The following is a 19,590-nucleotide window of genomic DNA, read 5'->3' as shown; positions in this document are numbered from 1 at the left end:
CCCCCCCCTCCATTCTGCGACGCATTATTGTTCATGATTCCAGGCTAGGTATTCAAGCTCATTCAGCAGGTGCGCTCGGACGAACACTATACGACTCGGACCTGAAAACAAGACTTCCATCTTGTCGCATGCGCTCCGGATCAACATATACTTGCAGACCCATATTCCGCTTCCCAAGATGGTGAACCCGGAAAATCAAATAAATATCGGCATTGGCCTGGCCAACTTGCTGTGAATGCATTCTTCCCATCTATATATAGCGTTAGCAAACTGCGCTCAAAGCAGAACATGGAGTATTGAATACATACACGCCTATACTGCGCCCGACTCATAAAAAAAGCGCTATCACACTCCCCCGTAGTAGTCTTGACTTCGACGTAATACGTTGGATGCGTTCCAGCCCATTCCCTATTCAAATACCCGGCATCCACCAGGATGGAAGTCAAAGAGGAGCTGGTATCGGGGTATACGATATCGGCAGTCTCGACGCCGTTCCAGGGACGCATATCCTGATAGTCTGGATGGACGGAGACGTGTTTCCGGATGGTACTTTGCCAGTTGGCGCGGGTGAAGTTTGGGAGGTTTTGGGCTAGTAGGAGCTCGAATACCTGTGTTGAGGGGCATGTGTTGTTAGTAGGGTAGGGTATCTCTCTGGAGATAAGGTACGTCGAAAGGGATGGACTAACAAATAGCTCTCCAGCGGCACCGATCTTGATGTCATGCTCTAGTTGTTTCTGGGATCGGGATCCAAATGCGCTCTCGTGCGCGACGTCTGCAATGCTTGTGGCGTGGTTTGGATGGTCTTGCAGGAATTCAGGAAGGGTATGCTGACGGGCTGTGGAAGTAACGTTCTCCAGCAAGCGAACGTACGGAGGCTATTCCTGGAATATAGCTATTGGTCTTGGTTCAGGTGTGCGAGCAAATCGAATAGATGAGGGGAGCCGAGCACGCGGTGACACACCACCGTCGTGAGGAACTGTCGGTGTTTCCTCGGGGGACCTGCCATCTGATGCGGAACTTGATGGGGTGTAGACTCGCGTCTCAGAGTCAGACTTGGCAGTCACGGTCTCATCGTAGGAATCGTCTTTCTCGTCTGGCCGTTGGTATGGCGGTTGCGGACTATCCTCGGGTATGCCAACAATGCCACAGCCGTCTAATACCTGGTCAATGAGAGCCTCTGACGAGAGGAAAACGAGTGGAAATGTGATTTGTGCCTCGGCTGCCCGAACCCCAAAATGATGCTGCAGTGCTCTTGGAAGATGCAGTGAGTAGCAGCGCTGTCGCTCTTCGGGGGTTCTGGGGATGTATATTTGCAGTCTATCATCGACCTCCTCTATATGCACCAAACCGCTATTGCTCTGTACTTCGGCTCTTACATCGTCCAGCTGCAGAAGTAATGTCCGTTTGAACCCATCACTCTCATACAGTGTTGAATTCAGTAGTCTGAGCAGAGTGTCGACAGGTTCGTCGCCGTTGTAATGCAGGATACACCTATAGGCCCAGTTAACATCCGGAGAACCACCAACACCACCAGACATACCGATAAATAGCTCGTGCCCTGCGCCGAAACTTCCGTGTGAGATGCGAGGAATTCTCGTGGGATGGCTGATCCACAAAAGTCTGCTCCTGGACGGCGACTGACATGTATCGATGATCGAGGCCAAGAGACCCCAGCAGCGGGCGATATCGGTGACATTCCTCGAGAGAGAAATCCAAAATGGGGACTTTGCCTTGAAATAATTGGGCGTACTCAATACGGTCTGCAATGAAAAACGTATTAGCAGCCCCTAAAAGCCGGACTTCGCTGTCTGGGCTCCGAACAGGGAGGAACTCAAGGTCATATAGGCCTCGAACCTCCTCCGCGCTTGGAATCAAAGCATTAAGCTGTGCGAGGATCTCTTGGATATGCGCAAGATCGACTGGATGGCGTGAAATGACATCTTTGAGCTCCTCTACGTAGTTGGTCGCATTTGGAGCAGGAATACCGAGAGTGTCGCAGAAGAAGTCCTCGAGTCCTGGATATTCGCTTTTGAGGCCATACTTGGTTCCGAGTTTTGCTGCGTCCGTCCACACGCAGGACTCTGGCAGGACCCATTCCTGCGTTTCTCCTATAAATAGCAAAGAATTGGACGTAAATTCGGCTCTGGTGCCGGATTAGCTCGATCAGATCATTCTTAAGACTTTCCCTTACAGAACGAGATCACAATCCTCAGGCGTGTGCACCTGCTCAGATAGAGCTCTGTAAACCCCTGGGATATTGTCCTTTCCCACATCTGGGTTGTCTTTATGCCACTGAAGCTCGTCAATATAAGTCTGAAGACTTGCATCGGGAAGAAGAAGTGTATCTCTGAATAATCCCACGGCATATGGGTTGTCCGCATATTCAGTATACGTTGCGAGAGGGACGGTTCTCTGAAGGCAGGGATGCCCATTCCAGACGCATTCTTCGAGCTCCACAACTTCTATAGCCCTGTCCGAGGTTCTAGGTACATGGACAGCCCGGAACCCATCGTAGAATATCACTCTAGTAATGCGCAGTTAGGACAATGTGACAGCCGTAGAGAAGAGGTACTCACTCGAGCAATTCATCCATATCGGGAAACCGTATGCATAGCTCTTTGTATATTCCAAAGTATGCATTCTTTGTGTCCTTGCCACTAATGTGTTTGCTCAGCAGTAATGCCAACAAGTCGGAGAAAAAGATAATCTCAGGCTCCAAGGTAACGCCCAGCTTTGCTAGGAATCCCCACCCGCGTACATCATCTGTAGCTAAAGCGGCAGGAATAACCAGAAATTTATCAAAGTCAGTATCCAAAGCAGCCATAGAACACAGCTGGGTGAGCTCTCGGGATGGGAAGTACGTGTCCTCCAGATCCTGAGTGTAATCATTCCGGCAAGGAACGCTCATAGAACTCAACTCTTGGATAACACCCGGCGTGAGGTCCTGGCTGTAGGCCTTGATGGGTGTCTTCAACATCCCCAACAACGTCATAGGGTAGTGATCAGCAAGATGCTGAGAGAGATGTGACATATGATCCCGCCTGTGATGTTTTAATCTCGGGACTCGTCGCACCTGAGCGACCTCTTCAAGCCACTGTTTCCATGTGCGCCGGTGGACTATGGTTCCGGCGGGCACTGCATCAATATAATCCTTGTGAAGGATGTGCATGTAATATGGAGGTGCGTAGTTGATGCTAGTGGACCCCGTCCTGAGCTCGTCACAAATCGCTCTTGTGCCGTATTCGCCCATCGTCTCAAAATAGAGGTCGTCGGTAATGATATCGACGCCCAGAGTGACAAAGGCACGATAAATGCGGTTCTCGTGCTCGTTCATGATGAATATGCGTTTATCTAGGCCATCATCGCGCTCCATTGTTTGAAACAGATAGCGCAAATGGCCGACTGAGTTATGAAGCGTAACGCCATCATGGCGGTGATTGTACCTTTTCAAGATGGACTTGACCACCTTATCAGCTTTGCAGTGCTCCACACCTAGCGTTTCAATGAGCTCCTGTCTATAGGGGCACTCCAAAACACTAGGTTGCACTATTCGCAGATCGCTCAAGTCATCCGGGATAGCATTGCCGTTTTTGTTGGTTGGGAAGTATACATGGTGTGATTTGGGCGAGACGAGACCATTTTGTACAGTTGGGACGAGCGGCAGCCTTTTGATGCGCTTGATTATGCTACGACTGCGACCCTCCTTCTTCAATGCCCGTAGTAGTAACTTGGCAACCTCCGTATGCCAAAGGCGGGGCATGTCTGGGTGTAAAAGCCTCGGAGCCTGGCCATCTAAATACGGCTCCAACCGATCCAGGACTTCGTCGTAAGTTAGGTTAGAAACTCCTAGCTTTTTAAGACGAGTGGAATCCCGATTCCAATTGTAGCCGCCCGAGAGGTATAGCTCTGGCGCGATATCATCGAAGAGGGGAGCCCCGGTAGGAAGGCGATGAAAGGGTAAAAGGTGGCGTAGCTCATCTGGATAATCCAATCCACCTTCGCGGGACAGAAGCACCTTTGATTTTTTCAGCTTGTCGAAGATCATTTCCCGGAGATTCGACCAGAAGGGGTCATATATATACTGTCCTGGAAGGTATTGTAACCAATCGAATCGAAGTTCTGAGTCTGCAGTGGACATTTCAAGGGATGCCTGAACAAAGAGGTTGCATATACCCTGACGAATGGCCTCGTTTCTGGGGCACAAATGGACTCCCAGTCGATTTGCCTGGGTAATAAAGTCGGATTGGATGAGGAACTATACACATCAGCGTTTTGTATGCACTGTGGGAGCGGACGCACATACATTGAACCCCTCGCGGCGCATTGGCAGGAAGGAGTAGACGTATTGTGGTTGTATAAGGGGGCAGGAGTCTTCATCGACCGGAAAGGCCAGAATAACTTCTGCCTCGTCACTCCCTGGCCTGCTCGGATGCTGTGGCAGACCAGTAAGTGTGGTCTTCTTAAACAGATAAAGATTGCAGTGCTCGTTATCAGCCATCTGCTTGACCAGCCTGACTCGGTGTCCAGATGATTCCTCTAGACGTTTGTAAACAGTCTTCGAACCGCGTGGAACAACGTCCAGCGTGAGGTTGCGTAGCTGGTGGAGAAAAAGAAGAAGTGTATCCGGTATATCCTCAAATTCCCTTGCTCGAGCCTCAAAGTCTGTTGGGCTTTTCAAATGTAGCGTTATTCTGGTCTTCACGGCAGCTGGAAGGGGTTCATGGGACTCATTATACGGCGTAATCATTCCCATGCCACCATCCTCCCGAGTGTGCCTGAAAAAGAAACAAAAGGGACCCGACTGGACTGTCACCTTTGGTGCAATTTTGAAGACAGACTTGAGCCCAATGCCCTTGTGGCCGATATATCCACTTGTTTGTTTCTTGCTGCTTCTATGGATGCTGCATATAGCACGAACATCACTTTCCGTAAAGCCATCCTCGTTGCTGTCAACAGTTATGCGGTCTTCGTAGAGGGTAAAGTGAAGAAAGGGCTCTTTCTTGTCTTTGAGCGCTCGCGTATACCGGTTATCCTCAGCATTCTGGATCAGCTCGTAGATGAACCGCGTATCTTTGTCGTAGAGATCTTGGGCGACATGAACGATAGATCCACCGGCTATCGACTGTAGATTTCTCAGTGCCCTCTTTGCTTCCTGCGGTAGTCCACGCTCGGCTTCAGGGCTTAGGCCGCCGTTTGTCACACGGATGTCGTCCACAATTTCCTGGGCATCCTCGACTGATAAACGGGTCATGGTGTAGATAGATTAGTATGCTGAGTCTTGTTTGTTAGGCCACCTGGGGTGTTAATTTCTGATATTCATCTACGAACTTCAACTGTATGTGCAAGTTATCAACCCTTTCGCAACCCACATTCCTTGGAGGGAGGGGGCCAAATATGCGGCGCAGACAACATGCAGGTCAATCACAAATAAGAAGCAGGCTGACAACCAACTAAGCGCTGACCACGGGGGCTGTCTCACTACGACATAATCATTGGACATGGTGAATTTCTGATGAGGATCTGCCGTTTACACGGCGCCAAAAGCACAACGCTAGGATTTATACCAGAAGGGTGCATGCATTCCGAACACTTCATCTGCACCAGTCGTTCAGGATTTATACATATATAGTAACATAAATGGAGTATACAATTGGTCCCTCCCTGCACCCCTTTTTTCCCGACCCGTGGCATTGGATAGGCGTGCTGACAATGTCCCCAATACAGGTCAACTGAACGGCGAGAATCAACTCCCCTAACAACAAATTCACTGCAACAAAGATACCCCAGACACGATTACGGGGAGCATCATAAAAGAAATCATACGCCGGTCAGAGAATTGCCTCCGCAAACCCCCAAACACCATCAAATCAAGTTGCAGAATCCACCACCCTTCGAGTTATAAGCCAAAGATTCCGAGTAGATATTGAGAGAACTGAATTTGATAAGCGAAGTCGGACCCAACCATTTTAGAAAGACAATGTTCCAGGTCTTTGAGGGTTAACCGTATACCCAGGTTATAATACACGTTGTTAGATTATTAATATTGGAGACTTTAAATCTTCTAATTGTTTGAACTTAGTTGAAAGTATGTTATATCCTAGATGTCCTAATCTAGGTAGATATGACAATTAACTGAATGTCCGCAGGACCTCATCGCGGTGCTTGTCGAGATAATCCCCAAACCTGGTCAAAGTAATTGAATATTTCGCCAGCTGCTTAAAATCAACCTGATACCCGACTTCATTTGCCCATAACTGCGCGCGCACTCTGGGATTTTTCACCACGATTTCTCTCGCTTCTTCCTCGCTGTAGAAATCAAGACCTATTTCCTTCCCAGAAACCCGGCTCATCTCCTTCGCGATCTCAGAGATTGTAAGACATTCGACACCCAAGTCTATTTCATGTCTATTAAACGCCAGAGGATCCATAATTGCGGCGCCCGCGAACTTCCCCACGTCATCAGGGTCGAGTACCGTCATAGCAGTGGAGGGCTTATACGCCGTACGAAAAACACCCCGTGCAACCAAGTCCGGAAACATAAAGTCCGCAGTTGGACGGTGGTAGTTATTCATAAGAAACGCTGGCCGCAGAATCGTCCAATATGCAACGCCTGACTCTCGCACCATGGTCTCAATCCGAGCTTTGTTCTCCCAGTACCAGGCCGAGGGATATCCGGGCCCCCAGTTCGGGAACGACTCGTGCTTGTCTGTCATTGTAACGCTTGGATAAACAAGATGGGTGACTGTTCCAGAAGCTCTGGCGGCGTCGATGATGTTCTTTGCATGGATCACCTCGCGTTCTGGCTCAGAGAGGATGGGCGATACATTAAGGAAGACAGCTGTGGCGCCGTCAATTGCAGCTTTGATGGATGATGTATTGTCGAAGTCGCCTTGGAAGAGGTGTGCCCCCTGGCGCTGGAGTTCGAGGGCGGATTCAGACGATGAGTTGCGCACAAGGATATGGACTTTGATGCCGTTCTTCAAGAGTTCTCGTGCTGTACCGCCGCCTTGATGGCCGGTGGCTCCGGTGACTAGTGCAACAGTTTCAGACATTGAGTTGGTGTGGATTATTGAGAGACAAGATGATCAGGTAGTCAAGAGTACGGGGCTTGAGGTCCTTAAGTAGTTGTGATTGATGACAGAAAGGGTAAGCAGTTCGAGGATATGGAGATGCAAAGAATCCATGCTCTTCCGATGTATAGAACTGTATAGAACTGTATCTGCGGGGCGAGGACTATTCCCAAAACGGAATGCACCTCGAGGGAAAGTCTTAGCTAATCCATATCCACCAATCAGAGTCAAGCAAATGATTTAATTTATGGATGACAAACTGAATGATTATAAAGCAGCAAGATATTTATGCTCCTCAGATGTAATTCCATTTATGCAGACTAACATGGCCTACCGCGGTAGACCGAGCAGAGCATGCCTGGAATGCCGAGTCAAGCGAAGAAAGGTATTAGCCATGTTGTTGGTGGGATACCTGGCTAACTGATGTAGTGCGATCTATCAAAACCAGCATGTCGGCAATGCGTCAGGGCAGGTTCCAGATGCAGCGGTTACAGAGCTCAGAGCTCTCTCAGCATCAGAGACCAGACGGCAGATACCATAGACAGAGCTCGAGTCCTTTCTGGCAGCAGCAGTACAGCCAGCCAAAGCCTGACCTCTAAGGAAAGTGGTCACGACCCGTGGATAAGAATCACGATCTCACCGCAAGATCAGGCCCTGCATTTCTTCTCCTACCATTATCTTATGAATGGGTCTGGTCGAGCCCTAAGTCACCCTGACTGCCTCTCGGTGCTATACACGGGGGCGAAGGAACGGGGGTACCTGGCGAACCTCGTCGACGCTGTTGGACTGGGAAGTCTGGCGCAGCTGAGGAATGCATCTGATCTAACTCACACTGCCGGTGTCGCATATGCCAGCGCTCTTCGTCATATACGAGCGGCACTTGCGGACCCTGTCGAGGCTGCATCGGACCAGATGCTAGTCGCCATCACGTTGTTGGTACTGTACGAGGTAAGCTGCTTGATTCCCAAGTCTGATACGGTAATAACGTAATCAGACTGTGACATGCACCGGCGGTGATGTGAGCTCGTGGGATAGACATGCGGATGGTGTTCTGGCGTTGGTGCAGCTCCGAGGAGTCAGCCAGCTGCAGAACAGAGTTGGTCGAAGTATTTTCTTCCATCTACGCACCAGTATTGTGAGTATCTAGAGTTCAATTTGCTGGCTTATCTAACACTAGCAGCTCATCGATTGTCTCCAACGGAGGCTGCGGGTACCAGCTACATTGACGAACTGGATGAGCGAGGCTCGGATTCTTGAAACAGCACAAGAAAGACCTGCGGGCAGTTTGGCAGATATAATTGTCGAAGCATGCTCTCTTCTCGCATCTAACGAGAACAAGGCGAATCCATCGAGCTACATTCTAGCATTCCTGGCCGTTGACGAGAAGCTAGAATCCTGGGCTAATACTCTTCCAGCCGAATACAAGTACACAATCTCAACTCCGGATAATGCAGGACGACAAGACATCTACCCCGACATCGACATGCTCTATACCTGGAACCTGCAGCGATGCGCGCGCATTATCCTTCGCCAGACACTCGAGACGCTAGCACCACACCACGACCTGCTACAGGTCTCGGACGCTATTATCCAGGAGAATTCATCAGACATATGTTACAGTATCTCATACGCCTTGCACTTCTGCGATAAACCAGGCCAATCTGGTCAGATGAGAGCGGCCTGCATTGTGCCTCTGTTATGGCCTCTGTACATTGCAGGAACAGCGCGTACTACCGTCAACACAGTGCGTGATTGGGTGTTGCTGCAGATGAAAACTATCCAAGAGGTTACTGGGATTCAACGAGCGAGGGTTATGGCTTTGGATATTCAGCGGAGCTGTTGATCATAATGAAAGTCCCTCGAGACAGAACAAACTGGAGCTCAGTGATAGGGATGGTATTAGGATTGAGCCGACGCGAGGCTGGTCTGATAGGTATGCGGAGTCTTTTGTGACTGGGGTGAATGTGTTTACATCGAAACCGGCGATTTCCAGTCCTTGAGAGAAGTAAACTCCAAAATCCTACGAACAGCTATCACAGCGATTGGTGCCCTCGCTACCAACCTACAAACCGTTATCCTGCACACAGGAGAAAAAGGCTACGGAGTCCAATTCACAGACCAGATCAAGATCCAGCCTCCGCTTCGAGAATCCCTTCCTCGCACGACAACCAGAGTGCCTGGAATGTTTTGGCGGATGAGCACGGGCTGAAGAAAGAATCGGTTGAAGCGTACAACTGGGAGTTTGCGGAGTTTACGCTGGTGGACTTGACTCTGATAGAGAGTATGCTCTGGATGCTGCGCGGTCTATTGGGTTGACGGAGTCGATTGATACAGTACAGAGCTACCGGACTACGTTTGTGTGTAGCTCCCTTCAGCCTTTCATTGTATATCATTGTATATCCTTGTTAATTGAGTTGACTTGGACAAAGTTCATGTGAAGACACAAGTAACAACCGAATAATTTCTTTAATGTATTCTTTAACTCAGCATCAACACCATCCCTTTATCCTCAACAATCGCCCTCCAATAACTTGTCGTGCGATTCCTCGCCGACGGACCCGCATTCCAAACCTCCTCCACAACATCCATCCCAGTGCGCAACGCCTCAATCCCATAAACCTCCATATGGTCATGCCACCGCCGAAACCGCTCCTGCAGCGCCCCATCAAACGCCTCACTGGCCGCCACAAACGCGGGCCAATACAGCGGGGCCGCGAGAATATTCGTCTCGAACTTGATCCTCTCCATTGCCTCTATACTCTCGAGGACGGATTTGACGTACGGCTGCAGGAAGCGGTGGCTTAGCAGGCGGATGTGCTGCGCGAAGTAGATGATCAGGGCATTGTGGAAGGCGATTGTCTGTTGGTGGATGATCTGGGAGTTTATGTTTGTCTGCACGGTGTCGTCGAGTATTATGTCGCCGCGCCATTCCATGATTGTATTCTCGAGCTCGTCGCATTCGGCGACAAGGTGGTCTGGGATTAGGAGGCCTTGGCTTGGGCTTTGCGAGTCGTGGAGTTTGTTGATGAGTTCTATAACCTGGGTTAGGAGGAATAGCAGGTCGTATGGTATCCCGTATACGGTTTCGTAGCTTGTGATATGGGAATTATCTCGCGGACTAGATTGTATATTGAATGAATGTCTTCGGAGGAGGTCGCGGCGGAAGATATCCTGCGAACTGTTGGGATCTGCTCCTGATATTGTAGGGGAAAGGAAAGGATGGTTCTTTAGCCGACCTCGTGGACAGGTGCTTTCGTATATTGTTCGAAGATAGAGGTACTGCCGGTGCAGGCCTTGAGCCTTGCTTGAGTATCTGGTTTTCCAGCTCTGGGCGTGGTTGATGAAGCGCAGTGCGCCGTCGAGATGTAGACCGCAAGTGTCGATATCACCCGATATAACCTGTTAATTAGAGACAGACATTACGTGATGTATTGCAGACTTACATTAATTGTCACCATGGACAGCATGGTCGCTAAAAAGTCCTTGTATTTAGGTAGTGGCCGAGAGTAAAGGTCAGTATCCATAGCATCTTTCAACAACTCGATTGCCTTGCATCGGAACTCCTCTGCTGTGGCTTTCCACTGGATAGCTTCGTCTCGTCGGAGCTGAGATTTGCGGTAGTTGAACAGACAGAACGCACTGATTGACAGGAGAGTACTTAAGAGTGCCTTGCGAATTGTCGACGTTGATCCTGTCAAACTGAGCTCGCCAGCAGCTTGTAGCCCTTTTGGCAGATGGATTGTCTTCCACATGCTCTTTTCATTGTCCACTACGCAGAAAAGTTGAACTACCCTGTTGGCGTAGTGGTTGATAAGGAAGCGCTCCGTAGACGAAAGATAGAGAGGTTCCGGACATAAATTGGGAGATGGAACTGATAGAGAATCATCATGGGCATGTAGTAGCTGTGGAATATCGTCAGTGTGTCCAGGAGTATCTAACGTCTCATGGGAAACCTCTCCAAACAGTTCTGGTGCAGTAGGCGGCAACACACGGTCCTCACCCACTGAATATGGACTCGAGACCCAGAGAGGCGGCGGCGTAGAATGGTCTGCGTATGTGACAATGCGGCCGTCATGCGAATGCTCGTCGCTCGAAGGCTCGACAGAGGTGCTGCTGGTTCTCCCAAAAACACCAAACCCAGAAATAAAAAGCGAAAGATCCGTCCGATCAGCCTGTTTACAAGGGGACTCCAATGCGTCAAGCCTTGTTAGAATCTCCTCCACCTTGGAGAAGGGAATGCGAGTGCGATGGGGACCTGCCGGTGTCAACTCAGAACAGAAAATATGATTCAATGACATACTCAGTGCCACTCGACTTCGCTGCGACTGTGGTATTTGGAGAGAAATATCGGAGTCAGCTTCCTCGTTGATGACCCACCGCAATCGCACATTGTAGCCTTCACATTCGCGGCCACTGCGTCGGCATTGGCGGCAGGATGGTCTGGCCTCGTCACATTTTACTTTGCGGGCTCGACAGGTCCAGCAGCCACTGTACGTCTTGTGATGTCTGCGCTGGGCGTTTGACATGGAGGCGAGGATAGTATGAAATGGAGTGGAAAGGGAAAACATGAGCGAGCAGGAAACAAACTCGCACTTATAAGACTGCGGGGTGAGTTGGAGTTGGAGATGTTGCCCTAATCCGGTCATGATTCCCCTCGCTTAGTCTTGCCTGACTCGACGAAGTAGATCCAACATAAATGCCATTGCATGCATTTGCATATAATACAATGTTCAGTATATAAGTATATTCAACATTTGAATACCATTGTGTGCATTTACAAGGTGATATCTCCTTGCAACCGCTACATCATGTCGACCCTCACAACCACCACCGTCGCCGACCTTTCCACAGGCAAGAAAGACGAGAAAGAAGTCAAACAAGAAACCGCCGTGACAGACAGATTTGCAACAGGCGGCTACCCCTTCCCCGGCCTCCCAACTTTCGACGACCTCTACAAAAAACGACGATGGCAATTGGAGCACATGGCCGGGGCCTTCCGAGTATTCGCCCGAAAGGGCTTTACAGAGGGAACAGCAGGGCACATTAGTGTCCGTGATCCTGTGCAGCCAGATACATTCTGGATAAATCCGTACGTTGTCCATCCGCTGATGAGTATGGTGGGTATCTAACGGAATAGGCTCGGAGTCCACTTCGCCATTCTCAAAGCAAGCGACATGGTCCAGGTCAATGAAAAAGGCCAGGTCATCGGCGGAAATAAAGTAGCTGTTAATTCAGCTGGATTCCAGATCCATAGTGCGGTTCACAGGGCTCGTCCGGATGTACATGCCGCCTGTCACACGCATTCGCCGGCGGGAAAGGCGTGGTCGACGTTCGGTCGGCCATTGGATATTATCAGCCAGGATGCCTGTATATTCTGGGGTATTCAGACAGTCTATAAGGACTTTGGTGGAGTTGTGCTGGAGCAGGATGAGGGAGAGAGGATTGCTAAGGCGTTGGGTGATAGTAAGAAAGTGGTTATTTTGCAGAACCACGGCCTGCTTACAACCGGAGCTACTGTCGATGAGGCGGCTTATCTGTTTACACTACTGGAGCGATCGTGCGAAGTGCAGCTGATGGTGGAAAGTGCTGGGTTGCCAAAGAAGATTGTGGGTGACAGCGAGGCCGAGTACACGGCCAAAGTTAACGCTGACCCGGTAAGCCCCCTTTAACTATTTATTGCTGTTTATTGCTGATTAAGACTATAGGAAACCCTCTATATAGAGTTCCAACCGGACTTTGAGTACGAAATTTGGAAGTCCGAGGGGGAATTGAGAAGGCCCCCTGATGTGTAGAAGGCTATCATATAATTACTCGTGCTTCATCTTTGAGAATCTAAACAATACTACAAAATATGCCAAGTAAATCTACGTTTTCATTTTCTTTTTACTGATGCTGCTGTGAAGTCTGTTCGACCTTAGATTATGCACGGGCGTGGAAACTCCTGTCCTGGTAATCGAGAGCGATATATTGGTTGCATGGAGTCAAATGGAGAATGCAGTCCAGAACAGTCTACAGATAGTCAACAGGGATAGTACATACCATATTTCAATTAGATTTATGTGAAAGAAACCTCGAGCCGAATCTCAATAGCGCAGATGTAGTATACGCTCAGGATTACTGAATCAGTCAAACAACGCCTATCGGTGGGCTGAAGTTCGGACTCTATTTCCATTCTAAGGGAATACTCTTACTCAATTGATTCTGGTTCGTTCAGCTGCTGCAGGTCCCATAGATGCTGAAATGATAAATATCACATCGAGTTGTTCAAATGTTGCTCGAATGCTCTCTCACCATATCGTGTCTATCAAACCAACAAATTGCCAACCATACTATCTCATAGAAGACAGCAAAATGATCGAAGCAAAGTCCAACACAACACCCTCCTATTCCAAGGACAGCACGTCCGTCAGCAACCAAGAAGTCGAAGACCTCGGGCATGAACTCCCCATTCCCGCCTTCGACCCAGCAATCCACCTGAACTTCCAGCCCCCAGCCAAACGGTACACATTCACAGAACTCGGACTCCCCGTCCCAAAAGGCGTCCCAGACCTCTGCTACACAGAGCCCTTCCAGCTCTTCTCCGAAGAAGGGATCCGCATGCTCCGCCGAGAAATCTTCCGCCGCTCATTCCTCGACAAGTACATGCGATCCTGGGAACGAGCACCCTGCATCATCACCGGATTCTCCCTATACGATGATGTACCCTCCCCCCTCCCCCCCTCCCCCTCGTAAGCTGTGATGAATAAAATACTGATGATTCAGGACGCCACATTCCTAAAACAAGCAATGACACACCCCGTCACCCAAGCAGCCGTCAACTTCGCCTTCGGCGCCGCACTCCAATTCCAAAACGGGATCAACGATATGGGATACGTTAACGTGCAGCTCGGGGCCGAAGGTATGAAAGGCGTCTACAAGCTCGGCGAAACGCCCTCGAAGCCCCTTCCAGCTGGCGAGCAGATGGGTGTCTCGCAGTACGACGGCGTCCCTATCGACGGGTGGCATAGGGACCAGACGCCCGTTGTGCTTGTTCTGATGCTGAGTGATACGTCTACCATGGCAGGTGGGGAGACAGCCGTGCGCATGGGCGATGGGAAGGTTATTAATGCTGCTGGGGCGGGGATGGGTGCCGGTGTGATGATGGCCGGTGCGTATCTGGAACATGCGGCGCTGAGGGCGAGTAACTGTCTGGAGCGGGTCAGTATGGTGAATAGCTACAACTTTGCGGATCCGGAAGCGGATGATACGGGGACCTCGTTGGGCAGTGTGCATTATACCCATGACAGCCATGCCATGATCCGGAATCTTTTTATGGAGCAGAAGTTGACGAGACTGCGGGATCGGTGTGATATTGCGCTGCGAAGGGTCAGGGAGAGGAGGTGCAGGGGGGAGGATCCGGATACAGAGGAGGTTGAGGGGTGGATTAGAGATCAGATTCACTTTTTGAAGCATACGGGCTGGGAGACTTTTCATCGTATTCCGGACTATGTACATAAGAAGAGGCCGGAGGGTGTGTTGGAGGGTTATCTTGCGTAGTGTATAGTGATGTACTGCGATCCAGAATGTGACGTATTATCAAAATATCTTCATGCACAAACAGCTCTAAGTAAATTCCAAGCAAAGCGTCAAGAATACAAGACTGAAAACTAAATCTTCTGGTACTATTCTATTCTACCCAACTGACTGACGCTTCATTCTCGCTTTCTATTTCCCTTTTGACAGCTCATCTAGTCAGGAAATCTCAAGCGAGACCTACTCCAACATACACCATCACCAATGACAGCTCTGAGCACTAACAAGCTATAAGAAGCACTCTCCATACACCTTCGATCCAATTTATACTAACAACTTATAAGTCTATATACCAAACCAAGCATGTACGACCTCGTCATAATCGGCGCCGGCCTCAGCGGCCTACAAGCAGCCTACACGGCAAAACAAGCCGGACTCTCCGTCGCAGTTCTAGAAGCAAGGAACCGCGTCGGCGGCAAAGTCTGGACGGTCCCCTTATCTTCAGGGCGCGGATTCGCAGACCTCGGCGCCGCCTGGGTGAATGACTCCCTGCAGCCGCTGGTGTGGTCGTATGTGCAGCGATTCGGGCTAAAGACAACGACTCAGCCGATTGAGGGGACTGCGATTATGCAGATGGAGGATGGCCGGATGGAGTTTCCTTTTGGGATTGTTCCTGAGGTAAACTCTGCACAATCCAAGGGTTTGGCGGTAACTGATAATGATAGTTTCCCGAGGAGGAGAAGCAGAACCTCATCAAGATCCGCGATCATATTGAGGAGAAGTCCAAGAGAAAGGAGGCTCCGCGGGCGGAGGATGACCAGGTATCGCTTGATCAGTACGTGAGGAACCTCGGAGCGAACGAGACGACGGCCAAGATGGTCAATATCTGGACAAGGGCCATGCATGGAATGGAGTCCACCGAGGAGTCGGCAGCATATTTCATCGACTACTGTCGCAGCAACCACGGCCTGCTCGCTGTCCGGGCAGACGATAGGAGTGGCGGTAATTATATGCGGTTGCATGGTGGTAAGTATAAAACAATCATAGTTTTAATACCTACCTACCTATGGATACTAATCTGGTACAGGAACGATGGAAATCGCCGGCCAAATGGCAGCCCTAATCGGCAAAGAAAACATCCACCTCAACACCCCCGTCATCTCCATCGACGACCAAACCAGCAAAGTCATAATAACAGCAAAATCTGGAACTGAATTCCACGCCAGGAAATGCATCGTCTCCATCCCCAGCACCATGTACCGTGAGCTGAAATTCACTCCTCCCCTCCCACCTCCAGTCCAGGAGATCACCAACGCCACCAGACTAGGCCACTACAACAAAGCCATCGTCTGCTACAATAGACCCTGGTGGAGGGAACTAGGCTATAACGGTTTCTTCTTCAGCTATAAAGGTCCCGTCTCGATTGCCCGAGACTCCAGCATCCCTGAAAAGGGTCTATACGCACTAACATGCTTCGTAAACGGCCGCGCAGGCGAGGAATGGAGCAAGCTGGACGTTCATGCTCGTCGACGCGCAGTTCTACAGCAGCTAGCAGCCGTATATAATGTCGACAACGACTCTGAGCTCTGGCGCCCGATTGAATTTTTCGACCAGATCTGGCAGCATGAGGAGTTTAGCCGTGGCGCTCTAGCCCCTATCCCAGCCCTGGGTCATTATACCAGATTCGCAGATGTTTATGGGAAACCTGTTGGGAATTTGCACTTTGTGGGGACGGAGTACTCGGACCATTGGAAGGGATATATGGAGGGGGCGTTGACGAGTGGGGATAGGGGGGCTAAGGAGGTTGTTGAGGTATTGGGCCGGAAGAGGGCTAATCTGTGATAGCAAATTAGGGACATCAATATCTTGAAGTGAATCATCTATTCTGGGTTCCTCTACTAATGTCTAGAAGGTATTCTGAAGCAAGCATAAGAGAATGGAAGAGAACCGCAAGAGCGAATAGGATTTGTTTATTTTCAATTACAGAAAAGGAGTGACAACACAACAGTGCTAATGGCTATACACATCGCCTTCTACAAACGTCGAACTCGTCAAGGAGCATCTAGTTAAACTCCTTAACCCAGAGGTTCACAGCCTTGTAGGTGCTGCTGTGAGCACCGTACCAGTAGACGGTCTTGACCTTGGCATCGCCATAGCCCTCGATGGCGAAGTAGTCCTTACCCGCATGGGTGAAGTAGCCCTCGTCGTTGCGGCCAAAGTCGATAGTGCTGGCGCCCTCGGGGGTGTTGCCGGAGTGAGGGACGGTGAGTTCGACAGGGAGAACAGTCTTCTCGACGACGTAGAGGTTCTGGAAGGCCGTGGGGACGGCGTTCTTGCGGGTGAACGAGACGGCGCCGGTGTCGGGGGTGGCGCTGACTGTTTTTTGTTAGCTGGCCTGTTTGAAGTTGTTCTTGGTAGCACTTACAGATGGCGATCTCGGTCTTGTTGGTGACGTCTCCGCCGACGTAGAGGTATTCTGTACTTGTTAGATGGATTCATTAATGGGTAGCGGTGACATACGGCCGTCGGTCACGACAGTGCTGCCGCCATCAGCGACGAGGGTGAATGACTTGGGGAGGGTGGCGGCAACAGCGGCGCTGGCAAAGGCAGCGATGGTAGCGAGAGAGAACTTCATTTTGATAGATGGATTTTGAAAGATGGTGAAGATGGTAGATGGCGACGTTGGGTTGGCGGTATTTATGCCGAGCACGTCAGGGCAGACGTTGACGTCGGTTTAAGACACGCACCGTTAGTCTGCAGCAGGCTCGATTGTCATTCGTCTTGTTTGGGCGATCTCTCGCTGGCCCTGGAATGGCGTCGACTGCTCCACATCTGTTCTTCTTTAGTATCTGCCCCGAGCCCAAGCCTGATCCGGTCCACCTCATCCGATCGATTGATTGCTGAGGGCGATGACGTTATTGTAGCGCTTTGAGAGATGGAGGTGTGTTGAAGAAAGAAAGAAAAAAAAATAGAGACAAAAAGAGAGAGAGAGAGAGAGAGGTGTAGCTGGAGCCGGACGGTCCGGATCTGGACAGAGCCCTAAGTTGTCTCAAGAATTGGCCAACGGCCAATATACAGGTAGCGGTGTAGATCGTTCATTTGGAAGAGCCAGCGTATACCAAAATAACTGAGACACCGGACTATCCTCGGAGATCACCTCCGGCTCAAGCAACCAGGATTCTACTGGAGCAAAAACAAAACTACTTCTGCCCTCACACGGGATTGAACCGTGGACCTCTCCATTACGAGTGGAGCGCTACTACGACTGAGCTATAAGGGCTTTTGTGCACACCCAGCGACCTACTACGTTTTATCGGCTGCTGATAAAGGCTCACTATAAGTATGCATATATTGCCCCTGCAGTATAAGTATCGGATGCCGCCCCTTTGTTCCCTCATTTGGTGTTATTTCTCCACTACAAACTAGCAAGATGAAGGCAAGGACATTGTTGCACCGTCCACCATCCATCTTTGGCATCTCTCGCGTCGCTACAATCTCTCGGTCACGGTTCAAGCTACGGCAATTCCCACAATACACAAGCAAACCACCACGCACTCATTTCTCAACGGAAATCCCCGATATCCCAGAACGCCACGCTTATCAACCACCCACAATACAGCCGACCAGATCGAGCGGCTCATGCAAACAGACGGCTTCCGCAAATGGGGGTTTGTCATCTACCGGTGCACATACGCCAACGACTCAGACTGGGACGCATTTATGGCGCGCATCTACGGCGCTGTTAAGGAATATCTTGAGTACTCCAACGGCATGGACATATTAGACTCCTTTGCGCCCACGGTTGTCCAGGACTGGGCAGCCTTCGAGGGCGCGACGACGGCTGTAGTTCGAGAGCACTTCGTCAACACTTGGGTGTTGGGTGTATTTCCAGAGGAGAATCCGGATTTAGACATAGATATTCCACGTAATGCAGAATCAGGGAGGTATCGTTTCTTTATCATGGTGGACGAGGAGAGTCTGCGGCCTGTTCTGGAGGTTGAAGAGGACAGTATTAATCATCCGGGCTTTGTTCGGCTAGTGCAGGCGGATTGGGGATCTAAAAGGTCCAACATTGTTGATGAAGAAAAGGAAGAGGAGGAATTTGCGCCTGTACCGGGATGGGACGAGTGCGAACCCCTGGAAGGCTGTGTCCTGCAGGACGTGGGCTGGATGAACATACTATACGACCATGTCGAGGCAATGGGGTATCCGAATATTAGGATGTATTGGGGGACTGGGAGGACCATTACTGTCGGCCGCCCAAGATTGTGTGGATCTTCTTGGTCTCTTCTACGGTCTGATAATGCAAGCTCCGTACTCCCGTCTAAGAATCCGAAGGTACGTGACCGTTCGCTCAGCACGATGCAGCCGGACTTCTTCCCACGAGGCCGTTGTCAAGGCTGCACCCCCTGAAGCAGGATACGTTGTTCCTGCAGATTTGTGACAGGTCAGAATCATGGAGGTGGAATAGTCGGTGGATCGAGTCTCGAAGGAGTAATATTCGGTCTTAACCCGACCCAGGAGAGTCGGAGCAGAAACAGCAAATCTCTAGCCCAGTGGCACGGACGCCCAGACTGACAGCTCGTGCGAAATTCTCATCACGACGGCCCTCATTTTCTCCTAGTAATGGAGTTTCCCGGGACAGCAGGTGGAAATGAAGGAGCTGGAACCCGGCGTCGGACTGGGGTGCTGTGAAATGATACATCGCCACCTGCGGCTCTCGCTGAGGAAGCTGGCGAGCTCGAGGGGCGCGATCTGCAGTTCCGGGCCTTATTTTCATTTAACTTGGCCAATGTCTGTGGTGGCAGTTGAGTCACCGCTGTTATCCAGTCAGTCAGTCCAGTCGTGGTCCCAGCGGAATTAAGGCCGGAGTCTATCAAACCCAAATATTCCCCACAACTGAAGGTGGTGATCTGGAAGATTCCTGGCACCAATAGTCCAGGAAGAAGGACTGATCGGTGCCTGGTCTTCAGGGTATGACCTTACGCAGGGGGTTGACCGGATTCCG

At 50.3% G+C, this 19,590-nt stretch overlaps 9 protein-coding genes and 1 non-coding gene across 10 annotated transcripts; 5 read left to right on the top strand and 5 right to left on the bottom strand.

The window, feature by feature from the left end:
- Positions 1 to 58: 58 nt before the first annotated feature.
- ASPVEDRAFT_79963 (uncharacterized protein) lies at positions 59 to 5,251 on the bottom strand (the record flags this gene model as incomplete). The annotated part of the gene is made up of 8 exons (XM_040816787.1): positions 59 to 250; positions 309 to 608; positions 687 to 875; positions 960 to 1,491; positions 1,541 to 2,143; positions 2,192 to 2,524; positions 2,577 to 4,255; positions 4,304 to 5,251. The coding sequence occupies 8 exons, from the start codon at positions 5,249 to 5,251 to the stop codon at positions 59 to 61; spliced, it is 4,776 nt and encodes a 1,591-aa protein (XP_040664065.1).
- A 758-nt stretch (positions 5,252 to 6,009) lies between these two features.
- On the bottom strand, positions 6,010 to 7,160 carry ASPVEDRAFT_37744 (NmrA/HSCARG family protein). Its single transcript, XM_040811567.1, has one exon. The coding sequence runs from the start codon at positions 7,050 to 7,052 to the stop codon at positions 6,129 to 6,131; it is 924 nt and encodes a 307-aa protein (XP_040664064.1). The 5' UTR covers positions 7,053 to 7,160; the 3' UTR covers positions 6,010 to 6,128.
- Positions 7,161 to 7,395: 235 nt separating this feature from the next.
- On the top strand, positions 7,396 to 8,913 carry ASPVEDRAFT_79961 (Zn(II)2Cys6 transcription factor; the record flags this gene model as incomplete). Its single annotated transcript, XM_040816786.1, has 4 exons — positions 7,396 to 7,455; positions 7,500 to 8,018; positions 8,065 to 8,205; positions 8,251 to 8,913. The coding sequence occupies 4 exons, from the start codon at positions 7,396 to 7,398 to the stop codon at positions 8,911 to 8,913; spliced, it is 1,383 nt and encodes a 460-aa protein (XP_040664063.1).
- Positions 8,914 to 9,436: 523 nt separating this feature from the next.
- Positions 9,437 to 11,606, bottom strand: ASPVEDRAFT_37742 (Zn(II)2Cys6 transcription factor). The gene is made up of 3 exons (XM_040811565.1): positions 11,371 to 11,606; positions 10,514 to 11,325; positions 9,437 to 10,469 (listed from the first exon to the last, which is right to left on the bottom strand). Exons 1-3 carry the CDS (start codon positions 11,594 to 11,596, stop codon positions 9,549 to 9,551), a joined length of 1,959 nt encoding a protein of 652 aa, XP_040664062.1. The 5' UTR covers positions 11,597 to 11,606; the 3' UTR covers positions 9,437 to 9,548.
- Positions 11,607 to 11,822: 216 nt separating this feature from the next.
- Positions 11,823 to 12,926, top strand: ASPVEDRAFT_59713 (uncharacterized protein). The gene is made up of 3 exons (XM_040815497.1): positions 11,823 to 12,159; positions 12,208 to 12,724; positions 12,776 to 12,926. The coding sequence occupies exons 1-3, from the start codon at positions 11,879 to 11,881 to the stop codon at positions 12,860 to 12,862; spliced, it is 885 nt and encodes a 294-aa protein (XP_040664061.1). The 5' UTR covers positions 11,823 to 11,878; the 3' UTR covers positions 12,863 to 12,926.
- Positions 12,927 to 13,421: 495 nt separating this feature from the next.
- On the top strand, positions 13,422 to 14,606 carry ASPVEDRAFT_25189 (uncharacterized protein; the record flags this gene model as incomplete). The annotated part of the gene is made up of 2 exons (XM_040809752.1): positions 13,422 to 13,769; positions 13,833 to 14,606. The coding sequence occupies 2 exons, from the start codon at positions 13,422 to 13,424 to the stop codon at positions 14,604 to 14,606; spliced, it is 1,122 nt and encodes a 373-aa protein (XP_040664060.1).
- A 307-nt stretch (positions 14,607 to 14,913) lies between these two features.
- On the top strand, positions 14,914 to 16,534 carry ASPVEDRAFT_452206 (flavin monoamine oxidase family protein). The gene is made up of 3 exons (XM_040813232.1): positions 14,914 to 15,260; positions 15,308 to 15,608; positions 15,670 to 16,534. Exons 1-3 carry the CDS (start codon positions 14,946 to 14,948, stop codon positions 16,422 to 16,424), a joined length of 1,371 nt encoding a protein of 456 aa, XP_040664059.1. The 5' UTR covers positions 14,914 to 14,945; the 3' UTR covers positions 16,425 to 16,534.
- Positions 16,535 to 16,644: 110 nt separating this feature from the next.
- ASPVEDRAFT_125259 (uncharacterized protein) lies at positions 16,645 to 17,217 on the bottom strand (the record flags this gene model as incomplete). The annotated part of the gene is made up of 3 exons (XM_040806255.1): positions 16,645 to 16,958; positions 17,008 to 17,058; positions 17,103 to 17,217. 3 exons carry the CDS (start codon positions 17,215 to 17,217, stop codon positions 16,645 to 16,647), a joined length of 480 nt encoding a protein of 159 aa, XP_040664058.1.
- Positions 17,218 to 17,517: 300 nt separating this feature from the next.
- Positions 17,518 to 19,026, top strand: ASPVEDRAFT_25186 (uncharacterized protein; the record flags this gene model as incomplete). Its single annotated transcript, XM_040809750.1, has 3 exons — positions 17,518 to 17,523; positions 18,009 to 18,920; positions 18,970 to 19,026. 3 exons carry the CDS (start codon positions 17,518 to 17,520, stop codon positions 19,024 to 19,026), a joined length of 975 nt encoding a protein of 324 aa, XP_040664057.1.
- On the bottom strand, positions 17,790 to 17,862 carry ASPVEDRAFT_t34. The gene has a single exon. It is a non-coding gene; the product is annotated as a tRNA-Thr (tRNA).
- Positions 19,027 to 19,590: the final 564 nt, after the last annotated feature.

This window comes from Aspergillus versicolor, assembly GCF_001890125.1.
Source record: "Aspergillus versicolor CBS 583.65 unplaced genomic scaffold ASPVEscaffold_2, whole genome shotgun sequence".
Taxonomy (NCBI): Eukaryota; Fungi; Ascomycota; class Eurotiomycetes; order Eurotiales; family Aspergillaceae; genus Aspergillus; species Aspergillus versicolor.
This window is presented reverse-complemented; position numbering and strand designations above follow the sequence as displayed.